The sequence below is a fragment of the Citrus sinensis genome, chromosome 9 (assembly GCF_022201045.2).
Source record: "Citrus sinensis cultivar Valencia sweet orange chromosome 9, DVS_A1.0, whole genome shotgun sequence".
Classification (NCBI taxonomy): domain Eukaryota; kingdom Viridiplantae; phylum Streptophyta; class Magnoliopsida; order Sapindales; family Rutaceae; genus Citrus; species Citrus sinensis.
The window spans coordinates 7,492,643-7,508,089 of record NC_068564.1 but is presented as its reverse complement, the minus strand read 5'-3'; the positions used below and the strand labels follow the sequence as shown (position 1 = coordinate 7,508,089).

General features: G+C 42.0%; 2 protein-coding genes across 2 annotated transcripts; both read right to left on the bottom strand.

Annotated features, from left to right (window-relative positions):
- Window positions 1–2,632: 2,632 nt before the first annotated feature.
- Window positions 2,633–3,571, bottom strand: LOC127899813 (uncharacterized). The gene is made up of 2 exons (XM_052433939.1): window positions 3,362–3,571; window positions 2,633–2,914 (listed from the first exon to the last, which is right to left on the bottom strand). Exons 1-2 carry the CDS (start codon window positions 3,569–3,571, stop codon window positions 2,633–2,635), a joined length of 492 nt encoding a protein of 163 aa, XP_052289899.1.
- A 5,184-nt stretch (window positions 3,572–8,755) lies between these two features.
- Window positions 8,756–11,306, bottom strand: LOC107178553 (LRR receptor-like serine/threonine-protein kinase FLS2). Its single transcript, XM_052433938.1, has 6 exons — window positions 11,141–11,306; window positions 10,269–11,030; window positions 9,600–9,860; window positions 9,395–9,483; window positions 9,024–9,156; window positions 8,756–8,892 (listed from the first exon to the last, which is right to left on the bottom strand). The coding sequence occupies exons 1-6, from the start codon at window positions 11,304–11,306 to the stop codon at window positions 8,756–8,758; spliced, it is 1,548 nt and encodes a 515-aa protein (XP_052289898.1).
- Window positions 11,307–15,447: the final 4,141 nt, after the last annotated feature.

Here is a 15,447-nt window from a genome sequence, read left to right as displayed (position 1 = left end):
AGTTGTTCTCATTATGTTGATTTATCTCTAACTCAATATCTGCTCGTATTGCAGGTTCTTGGGGTGTGCACTACCAGCTTAAACCTGAGTCGCTCAAGCGGGTCGAGGCTGTGCTAGCCAATTTCTGCTCAAGCTGAGAGTTGATGTCTACTTACAACTTGTTCGAATCTCGTTTGGAGTCCACAGACCTTACAATGGAAGATATTGTGATCGGGGCTCTGAACCAGAAGCGTCCTCGACCTCATGCTGCTAAGCGGGACCAAAATAAGGATGCTCATACTGCGAAATGGGTGAACATCGCGGAGCAGGTCCCCCCCTTGAGGACTCTACCACCTCCTCCTACCAAAGCCCGCGAAACTAGTGGAACAGCCCCTGACCCCACTTCTCATTCTCTACCAGCTGGGTCGAAATCTCGTCTGCCTGACAATCGAGCAGAGCATCTGGTCCCCTATATCAGTGAGTTTTCTATGCTCGTGAGCAAGAAGGACTTTGAGGACTTTGACGGCAGCACTCTAGGCGAGCTGGTAGGGGCTATGCAGTATAGTGCTTTTCATCTCGGCTGCATGGCCACTTACTATAAGGCGAAGGTCCGTTGCTATGACCGAAAGATGAGAGAGGACATTCAATCGGCCAAAACCAAAGCTAACGCTGCCGAGAAGAAAGCCGGAGATCTCAACCCCGAGAATCTGAAGTTGATAGAGTGAGAATCTCTCGCTCAGGCAAAGGCAATCACTCTCGAGGAAGAGCTGACTAAGGTCAAGGAGGATCTGTAGAGGCAAAAGGCTACTTACGAGGCTCAGCTCGAATTTCTCAAGGATTCCCACCAGGTTCAGGTCGAGAACCTAGAGAAGGAAGCTGACAACCAATATGACCAGGGTCGACATTCTTATCGCTGCATCATGGCCGTCCTTGGGAAGCAGCATCCTGATCTGAAGATGGACGAGCTTGCTGCTAGTGTTGCTCAATATATGGACGAGGAGGCAGCCAAAGAGGATGTCGAAGAGTTGGAGCCAAATGCCACTGAGGAGAGAACCTCTCCTCCTCGTGCAATCCTTGCTGATGTTGCCGAGGCGAGTACCCCCCCAGGGGCAACTGGTGAAACCCCCCCTGCTCCTAAGATGGAGTAGCCAATAGAGGCGGCCCAGCTTACTGACCAGCCGTCCTCTTGAATGTATCTTGTGTTGTGGTTGCTTGTATGTTAAGACTAGCAGCTTTTCATAATTATTGGCAGATTAATAAGAATGTTCTTATTTGCATTTTTCGCCTCGAGCTCTTAGCAAATTAATTTATTTTTTTTCGCCTATATTGTGGTCGAACAGGTGCCAAAACGTTCGGCTTCTCGTTGCCTTACGTTTAAGAATCTGCTCGCCTTCGCTTGGTTGAGCAAATCCTAGCACGCTTGGCTTCTGGTCTCGCCATAAAACAGGTTTTAAGACTTAGCCTTTGCATGCCTTAGAAGTTTTTATAACACTTGAGGGTCTGCTCGCCTTCGCTTGGTCGAGCAGATCCTGACACGCTTGGCTTCTGGTCTCGCCATAAGACAGGCTTTGAGACTTAGTCTTTGCATGCCTTAGAAGTTTTTATAACACTTGAGGGTCTGCTCGCCTTCGCTTGGTCGAGCAAATCTCGGCACGCTTGGCTTCTGGTCTCGTCATAAGACAGACTTTGAGACTTAGTGAGCCTTTGCATGCCTTAGGAGTTTTTATAACACTTGAGGGTCTGCTCGCCTACGCTTGGGCGAGCAGATCCTGGCACGCTTGGCTTCTAGTCTCGCCATAAAACAGGCTTTGAGACTTAGCCTTTGCATGTCTTAGAAGTTTTTATAACACTTTAGGGTTTGCTCATCTTCGCTTAGTCGAACATATCCTGGCACGCTTGGCTTCTGGTCTCGCCATAAAACATGTTTTGAGACTTAGCCTTTGCATGCCTTAGAAGTTTTTATAACACTTGAGGGTCTGCTCGCCTTCACTTGGTCGAGCAGATCCTGACACGCTTGGCTTATGGTCTCGCCATAAGACAGGCTTTGAGACTTAGTCTTTGCATGCCTTAGAAGTTTTTATAACACTTGAGGGTCTGCTCGCCTTCGTTTGGTCGAGCAAATCCCGGCACGCTTGAGTTCTGGTCTCGCCATAAGACAGGCTTTGAGACTTAGTGAGCCATTGCATGCCTTATGAGTTTTTATAACACTTGAGGGTCTGCTCGCCTTCACTTGGTCGAGCAGATCCTGGCATGCTTGGCTTCTGGTCTCGGCATAAAATAGGCTTTGAGACTTAGTGAGCTTTTGCATGCCTTAGGAGTTTTATAACATTACAACTGACTGAAATTCCTCATCGTTTTATTGATTACTGAATTCGGCTTACACGAGATTGATTTAACATAAAACGAATAACAATAAGAGCGAACAGAAATAACTTTAAAGCAGGAACGAGTCTTACTGGAAGTATTTCCTGAGATGTGCTGCGTTCCAGGGGCGTTTCACCTCGTGGCCATCCGCGCAAACAAGCTTATATGCTCCGGGTCCAGCTACCTGCTTGACCCTATATGGCCCCTCCCAGTTTAGTCCAAGTACTCCTTGTGTTGAGTCTTTCGTGTTCTGATTCACCCGCCTTAGTACCCAATCGCCGACCTTGAACTATCGTATACACACCTTCTGGTTGTAATACCGAGCAACCCTCTGCTGGTAGAAGGCTGATCGCTTCGATGCTTGCTCCCTCTTTTCGGTCAGTAAATCCAGATTCAAGCACATCTGGTCATTGTTTTCCTGCTCATCGAAGTGATCTGTCCGGTGCGTGGTCGTCCCTATCTTGACCGGTATAACAGCTTCATGTCCGAAGGCCAAGGCAAACGGAGTTTCACCGGTTGCTATTTTGTAGGTTGTCATGTACGCCCATAATACACCTGGTAGCTCATCAACCTATGCACCATTTTTTGCTCCAAGCCTGGTTTTCAAAAGCCTCTTGATTATCTTGTTGGCTGCTTCTACTTGTCTGTTAGACTGAGGGTGAGCAGGCGAGCAATACTTCAACTCTATCCCGAGGTTCTGGTAGAAGTCCCTGAAATTATAGTTGTCAAACTGCCTGCTATTGTCTGCTATCAGGGCGTAAGGGATCCTGTACCGACAGACCAGGTTTCTCCATACAAAGTCAGTCGTCTTTTTCTCTGTGATCCTGCTGAGGGCTTCCACCTCTATCCACTTCGTGAAATAGTCTATCGCTACTATTACATGTGTTGCAGCCCCTCATCCCTTTGGCAACGACCCAATCAAATCGATTCCCCATTGAGCAAATAGCCATGGCGAGGCCATGGAAATGAGCTTCTCTGGTGGTTGGGTAGAGAAATTTGTAAAACTTTGGCAACTTACGCAACTCCTGGTTTTCTCCTGCGCATCCTGGTGCATCATCGGCCAAAAATATCCCTGCCTTAGAGCTTTGTGGACAAGGGACCTTGTGCCAGAATGGTTTCCGTAAATTCCTTCATGTACTTCTCTCAGTACGTAATCTGTGTCATCCTCATCCAAACACCGAAGGAACGGTAGGGTATATCCCCGCCGATATAATACCCTATCAATCATTGTGTAACTCGACGCCTGGGCTCTGATCTTCCGAGCTCGTAACTTATCTGGTGGTAATACCCCATCCCTGATGTACGAGATTCCACGAGCATTTATGTTCTATCCGCAGCACCTCCAAATTATGCTCGATGCTAAGGCTGGACTTCACTTCCAAAGAGACTGACTTAGGCATTTTCGAATCTGCTATCGCTGCCATCCTGGCCAGAATATCTGCTCGACTATTCTCCTTCCTTGGGATTTGTATCACCTTAACCGCCTCAAATTTCCTAATCATCTGCTTGACTTTCTTCAAGTACTGTTCCATTTTCCCATCTCTCGGCTGAAACCTTTCACTGACATGATTTGCAACTAGTTGGGAATCAGTTCGGATTTTCACTCTATCCGCTTTCACTGCCTTAACCAATTCCAAGCCCGCTATTAGAGCTTCATATTCTGCCTGATTATTTGTGGCTGTGAATTTCAATCTTACGGCATAAGAGATCTCCTCCCCTTTTGGGCCTTCCAAAACAATCCCTGCACCAAACCCCTGCTCCTCTGAGGATCTATCCACCGACACCTGCCATACCCGATCTTCGTTGTTGGCTGTAGCAGCATCCGGCTGGTCGAAACCTACTTCGGGCTCTACGAATTCTGCCACGAAATCGGCCATTGCCTGGGCCTTTATTGCTGCTCGGGGTTTATAACTTATGTCGAACTCGCTCAACTCTATAGCCCATTTCACTAGCCGACCAGAAGCATCCGGCTTGTGGAGAGTCTGTCGTAACGGTTGGTTTGTTATTACCGAGACGAGCAATGCTTGAAAGTATAGCCTCAGCTTCCGAGCAGCAACTACAAGAGCAAGTGCCCATTTCTCTAACGGTGGATATCTGGTCTCGGCATCGAGCAGGGCCTTGCTTGTGTAATATATCGGATATTGAATCCCTTTTTCTTCCCTCACTAGAACAGAACTCGTGGCATGATCCGATATAGGAACAGCACGTCCCCCTCCCGCGGTGTGGACAACAAAGGGGCTTGCTGTAAATATTGCTTCAAATTCTGGAAGGCTTCTTCGCATTTAGGGGTCGATTCTGTTTTCTTTCCCCTCCTTATCACTTGAAAAAATGCCTGGCACTTATCTATTGCCTTGGATATGAACCAACTCAAAGCCACCAACCTCCCCGTAAGGCTCTGTATCTCCTTCAGGTTACAAAGAGATCTCATCTGCACGATCGCCTGGATTTTCTCGAGATTCGCCTCAATTCCCCGATGACTCACCATAAACCCGAGGAATTTGCCTGACTCGACCCCAAAGGCACACTTCTCCGGATTGAGCTTCATCTGGTACTTCCTCAACAGTCCAAATGTCTCCTCGAGGTGCTCGACATGTTCTTTCGGGTTTTTTGATTTAGTTATCATGTCGTCCACATACACCTCCATTGTTTTCCCAATCAACGGCTTAAAGATTTTATTCACCAACCTCTGGTATGTGGCACCCGCATTTTTAAGACCGAACGGCATTATCCTGTAATATAACAAACCTTGATTAGTGATAAATGTCGTGCTCTCCTCATGCTGCTCGAACATTGGGATTTAGTTATATCCCGAAAATGCATCCATGAAGCTAAACAGGTCATGCCTGGCTGTTGAGTCAACCAGCTGGTCGATCTTGGGTAGAGGAAAGCTATCTTTCGGGCACGCCTAATTGAGGTCTGTGAAATCTACACACATCCTCCATTTATCGTTGGCCTTCTTCACTAACACCACATTCGATATCCACTCAGGATAATTAACTTCATGGATGAACCATGCCTTCAAGAGCTTCTCCACCTCGTCATTTATAACCTCATATCTCTCCTGGTTGAAGCACATTCTTTTTTACCTTACCGTCCGAGCACCCTTCCTTATTGCCAACCTATGGCAAGCGACCTCATGGTCGATTCCCGGCATGTCTTCATGTGTCCAAGCAAACACATCTGCGTGAGCTCGCAGGCAATACACCAGCTCTTGCTTCTGCTCTTCTTTAAGCCTCGGCTCAATTCGGATTGTTTTTCCTGAATTATCTTGTTCCAAGCTTACTATTTCCAGCTCCTTCACAGGCTCTTGTCTGCCATTCTTGGCTCTCACTCGAGTATCAAGTGACGTAATCTGCATTGCTTCCCTTGTTGCTGTGGAGTAACAGCTTCGGGCAATTCTTTGGTCTCCTCGTACCACCATGACCACTCCATTCACCCGATACTTGAGAGCTAGATAATTGTTGGAAAATACCGCTTTGTTCATCCTCAGAAAGGGGCGGCCTAAAATTATCTGGTAAGGACCCTCTTCATCGACAACCACAAAATCCAGGATCATGATCTTTTCTGTCAGGGAGCTGCCAATTGTGATGGGCAGTTCGACCATGCCTAGAGGAACCAGCTTTCCTCCTCCAAATCCCTTCAAAGAGGTATTAGTATGTTCTAACCTCAGGTCTGCTATTCCCATCTCCTCCAGAGTTGACTTGAACATAATATCGACCGAGCTACCAGAATCTACCAGAATCCGGTCAAACTTCTTACTAGCAGCAGTAGCCTTAATGACTAAGGCATCCTCATGTGGATATAGGATCCTATCTTCGTCATAATATGTCCACATGATCGGAACTTGCCTAATTCTTGCTCACTTGGCTGCTGGGGTGTTGAAGAACACTTCTTTGCTAGTCATGGCATACCTAGCGTAATTCTTCTTTAATCTGTTGGAATCTCCGGCCAATGTTGGGCCCCCAGCAATTACTCTTACCATAGGCTGCTTGTGGCTCATGTTCCTATCACTCTGCTCCCCTTCACATGGCGAGACCACTATCGGGAAGGTCTCATCCACAAACTCGTCCAGGTATCGATTTCTCACCAAATCTTCAACTTAAGTCTTGAGATCTCTGCATTCAGTTGTGGTATGACCGTGGGTGCCATGGAACTTGCAATAACGTCCCCTATCTCTTCTGCTGGGTAGCTTTGTTATTGGGGTAAGGAGGTACAGTAATCACCGTTCTTTTATGGCCTCATACACCTCGTCCAGTGGCATCTTTAAGGAAGTATACCGATCATAATCTTGGCTTTGTTCGATAATGTGTGTCGCCCTTTCCCTGTTGGTGTCGTTCTGAACTGGAGGGGGTAACGGTGCTTATGGTTTGCTTTTTCTACCACCCTGTGGGTGTGGATGAGGATAACCATATGTCGGGTCAGGCCTTCTCCATAAGTCTCTGGCTGGTGAACGAGGAGGTTGCACCCTGCTGCGCTGATATTGGGGTGGCCTCTGATGAGGCTGGTAAGAGGTGACCCGGCCCCTTGCACCACTGTCTGAGGCATGAAGGTCCTTCCTCTTAATTGGCCCATTTCCTGATAGAGTTCTCTTCTCTTTCCTCCTCAACCCTTCCAGCTGATCTGTCTTAATCTGTGCTGCCTTTTCCTCTTCAATCTCTATGTCCCTATTGGCCTGCTCGTAAGTAGCTGAATATGTTTGAATAGCAGGGTTCCTCAAATTATACCACAGTCGTCCTATCTTTACCCCTTCTTTCAATTCCCTTAATGCTTGAGGATGGTTGAAAGCTCCTAAATCAAAGACAGCACGATGGAACCTTTTGATGAATTCCCGAAGGGTTTCCTCTTCTCCATGCTTCATGCTCGTCAGCTCCATAATATCATCTTCAGGCGCCATTGCCCCACAAAACTGTTCTGTAAATTCCTAGCACATCTGCTCGAAGGATTTAACGCTCCCTCGAGGAAGTTTCCGGTACCACTCACATGCTCGTCCCTCTAGAGACAGCGGGAACACCCTGCATCTTTGAGCTTGGGATAATTCTTACACCCCAGTTATGTCGTTAAAGCACTCTATGTGCACCAACGGATCGGTTCGCCCCGAGTATCTGAGATCTGGGAGGCAAAAATTCCTCGGAATGACTGCCCTCATGATTTCTGCCGAGAGCGGGGATTCTTCGTCCAGCATTATCCTCCAACCAGGTGCTCTGCTCCGTCCTTGCATGTCATCTATTATCTGTGCTAATCTGCGCACTTCTTCTTCCAGTTGTACAGCACGACCAGGGTCACGTGCTGAAACCTGATCTCGCTCCTGCTCAACATCATGCAGGTGTTGCCGGAGTTCTCTTTCCTCAGCATTCGCCACCCCGTCATCGTTATCAAAGATATGCCTTCCCGGGGATTGATCTTCTCCTCTGTGGCTTTCTCCCCGTAGAGATGAGTTACCCCCCTCACCACCAAATCTTCTGGTGGTCCAACCTCTCACCATATTGTCGTGCCCTGGTGTCACTCCGCCACTTCTCACCCCCTCCTCTTGAACTCCCCTTCGTTCACTTCTCAGCTCGTGTAGAATAGTTGTCAGGGTCTCCATTTGTTTCTCCATCCGTTCCATCCGCTTATACATTGCTTTTTCCCGTGCTTCGTTGGCTATCTCTCTCAACGTCACGGACTCGTTAAGCCTCAAGTCGCCTCATTGTGCACTGCCTCCTCTTACATCCATTGTTTCCTCACTTTCTTTCCTCTTCTTCTCTCTATTAACAGAAGCTTTTTGCTCAGCTCCTTACAGACGGCGCCAAAATGTTGATGCGAGATTCTAGTTTTCTGCTCATCCACGACCAGGATCTCTCCTCAACCAACTCGTCTACGACCAAGATCTCTCCTCGTAAGACTTCCTCTCCGCGAACTCCTGCGTACACAGAGACAGGTCAAAGCACACCGGGTGTTTTCCCAGCGTAAACCCTCCGATGCTCAAGTCAAAAATGTAGGCTTTGCCTTTTTGGGAAAAACGACCACTAATCTTATGGCTCTTTTCTAATCTCTCAGTAGAAAACTCTCTTTCTCCGCTCTAATTTCCAAAAGTCTAACCCTTTTACCTTTGTTGGTTACCTTTTTATAGGCTTCCCTTGAATTCGAGCCTTCCCACGATCCACGTCCATCACCTCCCCAACTCTCGGAAGTGGATGCTCCATTATCGTAGTCGTGGCTGGATGGACTTCGTACTTTGATTCTCGGACAGGAGTGCACGTCTCGCCAACCGTCATTGACCGGGTCTCCTTACCTCCACTTCTAGCAGGACAGGCCTTATACTCCTAGTAGGAGGCCGGCTCCCGCTGTGGCCCCGTGGAGGGTACATTCGTGAATGAGCAGAGTATTCATGTTCGTATTCACCTGCTACCAGGCTTCTGCAAAGTAATCCTGTTCACGGAATCCTGATACCCGATATCTGCTCATCATGGCTGGCCTTGTCGAAGTATATCCCCCAAACAATTTCCATTAACATGATCCCAAAGCTACAAACATCACCTCTTGTAGATACTCTTCCTTTTGTGCCATACTCTAGGAATCAAATTAATTATAGAATTAGAAAACAATAAATAATATTTTGAAAAGAAGATCATGAAAAAACCAATAATTTGGAAGGTTTGAAATGATAGAAAATAACGGATAAGTAGTGATTTCAAACAAACCCGGTGCCATATAGCCTATTGTAGCAAGGGTTTGGGTTTGTTTCGATAATTGATCTTCACCACTTAAGAGCTTTGCAATGCCAAAATCACTTATATGAGCAACCATATCTTCATCCAACAATACATTACTAGGCTTCAAGTTACAGTGAATTATAGGAATCGAATGACCGAAATGGAGATATTCCAATGCTAATGCAAACGTCTATCATTATATTTAACCTTTGAAAAATATCCAACGTGCAAGTGCTAGAATACAAGCAATTCTCCAAGCTCCCATTGGGCATTTATTCCAGAATTAATGCTTTGAAATCATCATTCGAACAACTACTGATGATTTTGACAAGGTTTCGATGGCGAATTCTTTTCCTCACTTCACATTCATCCTCAAAACTCTTCAATGCTCTTTCATATTGTTGGTGAAAAACTTTTACCGCAACCTCCATCCCATCTTGAAGTCTTGCTACATAAACAGAGCAAAACTTCCTATGCCAATTAGGTTGTTTTCGCTAAATCTATCAGTTGCTCGCAAAAGTTCATGGTATGAAAACCTTCTTATTGCTTGTGGTGAATTGATACCATCATTGGACGGTCCTGTTCTACTTTTCCAACATTTGATCAATTTCCACTTGAGAGTAAGAGTGACTACAACAATTAGAGCAGTACTCAATGGCAGAACAATCACTAACAAAAGCATTTTCCTTGATTTTTTATGTGTATTAGGCTTGTTAGGTTTGCATGGTGAGACTTGCAAATCTGGCAAACCACACAATAACTCATTTCCCATGAATGACTTAGCTGTGAGGTTTGCAAAAGGTCCTCCTCTTGGAATCTCTCCTTCTAGTTTGTTAAAGGAAAGATTTAAATGTTTAAGATATAAAAGTTTATGTAAGGATGCAGGAATAGCCCCAGAAATTTTATTTTTTGACAAATCCAAAACCTCCAGACTTGACTAGTCACCAAATGATTCAGGGATTGAGCCTTCCAATCTATTATATTCTAAGAGCATCTGTTGTAGATTTTTTAAACCACCAATGGTGATTGGGATATCACTTGATAAATTATTTCTTGAAAAATCTAGACCTATTACAACTTTCAAATTTCCTATGTCTAAAGAAAGAGGACCGTCCAAAAAAATTGATGAAACGTCAATGAACAAGATGTCTTTTAGGTTCCAAATAGTTGAGGACAAGACTGAGGTAAATATATTCAACCCTAAGTAAAGAACCCTTACAGAAGTGAGATTACCTAAACATGAAGGGATAGATCCTGAAAACTTATTACCCTGTAAGACCAAGCTATGCAGCCTAGCTAGATGGCAAAGCTCGTCTGTGATTGGTCCTGCCAGCTTATTCCTTGTAAGATCGAAAGCTTGGAGTGTTTGCAGTTGGCTGAATGTAACTGGAATTGGTCCTGTCAAATTATTGCCTCCTAATTCTAAGACCAACAAGTTACTTAAATTACCAACTACTTGAGGAATGTTGCCGCTAATACTGCAATTGGCCATGAGAATTGTTTCCAAAGAGAGCGAAAAATTACCTATGGATTTTGGAAGGATGCCGTCAAGTGGATTGCCTGTTACGATCAAGACTTTTAATTTCTTGCAATTTGTCAAAGATGAAAGAAAGCTCAATTCTGGAGTTGAAGATGTCAAGTAATTGTCAGCGATATTGACAAACTCAAGATTTCTTAAATTACCAATTGTGTTCGGAATAAACCCAGAAAATAAATTTTCCCCCAACTCCAGATCTGAGAGCTTAGAAGAATTGGTGATGGAACTAGGAATGGTTCCAGAAAAGCTATTAATCCCTAAGTTAAGAGTCTCAACATTAGGAAGTGAAAGGTCTATTCTTGATGGAAGACTTCCCGACAGAGAGTTATTTAGAAGAGAAATTTCTTTCAATGCTGACATGTTGAAGATTGTAACCGGCACAACACCAACGAGGTTGTTAGTAGCAAGCGCCAAACGTGCAAGATATGGAAGATTACCGATTTCTCGTGGTATCTCACCTGCAAAATAAACATAGATGCAAATAAATCTCTCTCACAAAATATTTTCTACACAAAAGTATCTAAGAAAGATAATTAATGAGTAATACAATAGAACATATAATGTATACACAGTAAACATACCGTGGAGTTTGTTATCGTTGAGATAATCTCTTTAAGTTTAGTCAAGTTGCCGATTTCTTTTAGTATGGCTCCCGACAAATTATTGAAACCCAAATTTAACTCTTCCAGCTGTTTGCACTTTGATAAAGTGGATGGAATTCTACCATGAAACATGTTTTTATCCAAAAAAAAGTTCTTTTAAATAAAGATGATACTTGCAAATATTGGCTGGAAGTTCACCAGAAAGTCTGTTAATCGACAAATCGATTGTTGTCATGGAAGACATGTTGAAGATGAAGGAAGACAAAGAACCAAAGAGCTGGTTATCACTGAAATCAAGTAACTTTAGTGTATGCATGTTGAAGATAGAAGAGGGAATGTTACCCGAAAGCTTATTATGACTAAGATCAAGTGTTTGAAGTGAAGAAAGGTTTCCGAGTTGAGGAGTGATGGTGCCTTGTAGATTGAAGCTAGAAATATTTAATCCTATGACTCTATGGCTGTTGACATCACAAGTGATGCCAATCCAGATACAAACAGAGGTACTGGAGGTCCAATTTCGGGCAAAAAGATTGGTGTGATCATAAGATATATGAGCTTTCAGGGCTAGAAGAGCTTGTTGGTGTTGGGAAATTATGCTCTTTAAAAGCATATGTGTTTATTTAATTGTAATAAACAATTTTTCTGATTAATAAAATAAATGAGATATTTTATTCAAATATCTTGCGGAGCCTATATAGCTTCTTTTGCAGCTTCAGATGTAGCCACATATTCAGCTTCAGTTGTGGAGTCTGTGATACAAGATTGTTTCACACTCATCCAACTAATAGCTCCACTTCCTAATGTAAACACATAGCCGGAAGTTGATTTTCTAAAATCCTTATCTGACAAAAAATCAGAATTAGTATAACCCACTAGAATAAGTTCATCACCAGAATACACAAGCATATAATTTTTAGTTCTTTTCAGATACTTTATAATATGCTTGACTATAGTCCAGTATTGAGGTCCAGGATTAGATTTATATCTGCTAACCATCCCTACCGCAAAATAGATGTCTGGCCTAGTGCAAAGCATGACATACATGAGACTTCCCACAGCTTCTGCATAGGGAACTCGTCTCATTCTCTTTATCTCTTCAGATGTTTTAGGTGATTGATCCTTAGAGAATGTAATTCCATGTCTGAATGGTAATAAACCAGTCTTGGAATTTTCCATGCTAAATCTAGCCAATATCTTATCGATATAGACCGCTTGAGACAAGGCTGAAGTTTTATTATTCCGGTCTCGTAGTAACTTGATACCAAGAATATAACTTATCTCTTCCAGGTCTTTCATATCAAATTATTTTGCTAACCCGATCTTTATTATAGTCAATACTCCTATATCGTTTCCAATCAGGAGAATATTGTCTACACAAAGAACTAGAAAGGCTACAAATTTTCCCTGAATTTTCTTGTACACACATGGTTCATCAATGTTCTGAATGAATCCAAGTGATTTAATCGCTTGATCAAATCTGATGTTCCATGACCGGGATGCTTGTTTCAATCCATAAATGGATCTCTGCAACTTACATACCATGTGTTCTTGGCCTTTTTTGTATAAATCCATCTGGTTGCTGCATGTAGATGTTTTCTTCAAGATGCCTGTTAAGAAAGGCAGTCTTGACATCCATTTGCCAAATTTCATAATCTAGTACTGCACCCCTTAAATTATTTTGTGATAATGGTGGTGCAGTAGCTCAATCTAAGGAACCAAAAGAAACAAAACATACTGACATGAAGTATCATTTTATAAGGGAATAGTGTAGAAAGGTTATATGACAGTACCCCAAATGGCATTAGATGCTAAATGGCAGATCTTATTACAATGGCCATTAGTGGGAAACCTTTACAACCTGCACTTAGAGCCCTAGAGCATGTGCAATATGCCAGATATTCTTTGAGAGCTAGTGGGAGATTGTTGGGAAATTATGCTCTTTAAAAGCATATGTGTTTATTTAATTGTAATAAACAATTTTTCTGATTAATAAAATAAATGAGATATTTTATTCAAATATCTTAATTGCATTAATATTTGTATTAAAGTCCATTTAATCATATTATATGTATTTATGTGATCACCATGTGGATTCACAGAAGACATAAATACAAGTTATCTTATAATTAAATAAATTTAGTTCGCAGTTGATAAATAAAGTTGGGCACTTTATTTAGGTATAGACTATAATAAATTCATTGAATGATTTGTCTTAATCATGTATGAATTTATTGATGTAGTACGACTACATTGAACAGGATCACATATGAGATTTAATTAACTTTGTAATAACTGTCAGACTTATTAAATCTCATAGGCGTTGATTTTACTGTAATCTTAATCTTGAGTTAATTATGATTTCATGATTGTAATTGTTATTTCATTTGAGTTACCAATGGGCACGACACATCCTTGTGGTCAAGATTACCCGGTATCTTGGTGGGAGCAATTATGAGTATTGGAGTTATGGATTAACAATATAGAATTTGTACAACACATCTCTTGATAGCTTTTAGGTACTTGATCATAGAATTCTCTGGCCAGAGTGTGTCAACTATTTAGTATGTTGAAAATGATCATTAGAGAAAATCAGTAAGGATCAAGGAATAAGATGTTATTAAATTGATTGGACAGTTAAGATATCAATTTAATTAACGATGTGGTACAAAGGATTGTGCAGTAAGAAATCAATGTGGCTTGGGACGAATTATTATTCGAGCATACAATTATGGAAGACAGTTCCAATCTTTTAGTGGAGTAGATTTGGAATTAAATAATTAGGCTAGTTTAATTACAGACCTAATTGTTATAGCCACTATTGTATGTTCCCAAATGATCCCCGGGTTAGCTCATTTAATTGACTGCACCACTACTGGACTAATAAGCAAGATAACTAGCTATTTGGGTCAAAAGCCTAAATATATCATTTAGTGGGAGGCTTCATTTAATTAGCTTATGTGTAAGGGGCCTTATGTTATTTTACATGGTGGGTCCCTTATTAAATGAAAAGTAACGTGAGTTTTATTTAGGGCATTATTTGGAGCCTAGGGTTTTCACTAAAGGGAGATATATAAGGCTTATTTTCTTAAAAGAAAAAGAGAAGCCACTTTATACAGATCAGAGAATAAGATTTTTCTCTCTATTATTGAGAGAAAAATTTTCTCGTGCTAGTTGCTTTGGTAGTGATAAAGGCGCCCACACGTCAAGTGCAGATTGAACCTGAGTCATAACCTGGAAGATCATTGGTGACAGTTCGTGATCTAACAAGCGTGGTGGTGACGGATCGTGATCTAACAGGAGTGGTGGTGGCGGATCGTGATCTAAGAGCCTAAATCACTTCAGCGGAAAAAGCCAACTCGGATTTTCAAGGTACGATTTCTAGAATACAAATTCTTATATATTATATGAGAGCGATCTTCAAAAGGTTTTATAAAAATTTAAAAACCTAATTTTTCACCAACAGTTGGTCTGTTGTAATGTTGCTTGCTGCCCCTGCAATAACTAAGGAAAGAAGCAAAATGTGGACTAATGAACGTGTGATCATACTGAGAAAGTGAGTTCTCTCCATGAGAAGATATAATTAAGATTTCTGTTTGCGATTTGTGTGGTAATGAAAGGAGATTCAAGCGCTCATAATATATAATGAAATCATGATTTTTAGTACCAACAAGTGCGTAGATCAACTGGCATAAGGTTTTTCTAATTTAACCAAGGTTCTTAGTTCAAGACTTGAGAATGTAGCTGGGTTAAATATTTGTTGGGAGAGTTGACACCCTGGTGGTCTTACCTGGCTCGAATATGGATTAGTTGGGGCCCAATGTGATTTTCGGATACCAAATGATTTAATACACCGAAAAAAAAATCATGATTTTTAGTGTTAATAAATTTTTTTCTTTTTTTCTTTTTTTCTTTTTTTTTCCCTACACTATAAGGGCGACTTTAACATTAACCGAATTAGGCAGTCCCCTAGAGCCCATATTTAGGAAGGCCATAAATTTTAGTTGTCTATTTATTAATAATAATAATTATTCTAGGATTCTAATTTTTTTAAGTTAATGAAAATCTAATTTTTAAGAATCTCCCTGTTATTACTCTTAATCATTATTATTTCTATATTTGATCATCTTTAACTTAAAAAGTATCTCATATCTACAAAGAAAATTCTTCTGACTTTCTTTATAAAATTCATTGCCATCATCTAACCATCATATTCATATGAACCAATCAATTTTGTATGTGCTATCATTCCAATTATTTTATTTTAAATTTTTTA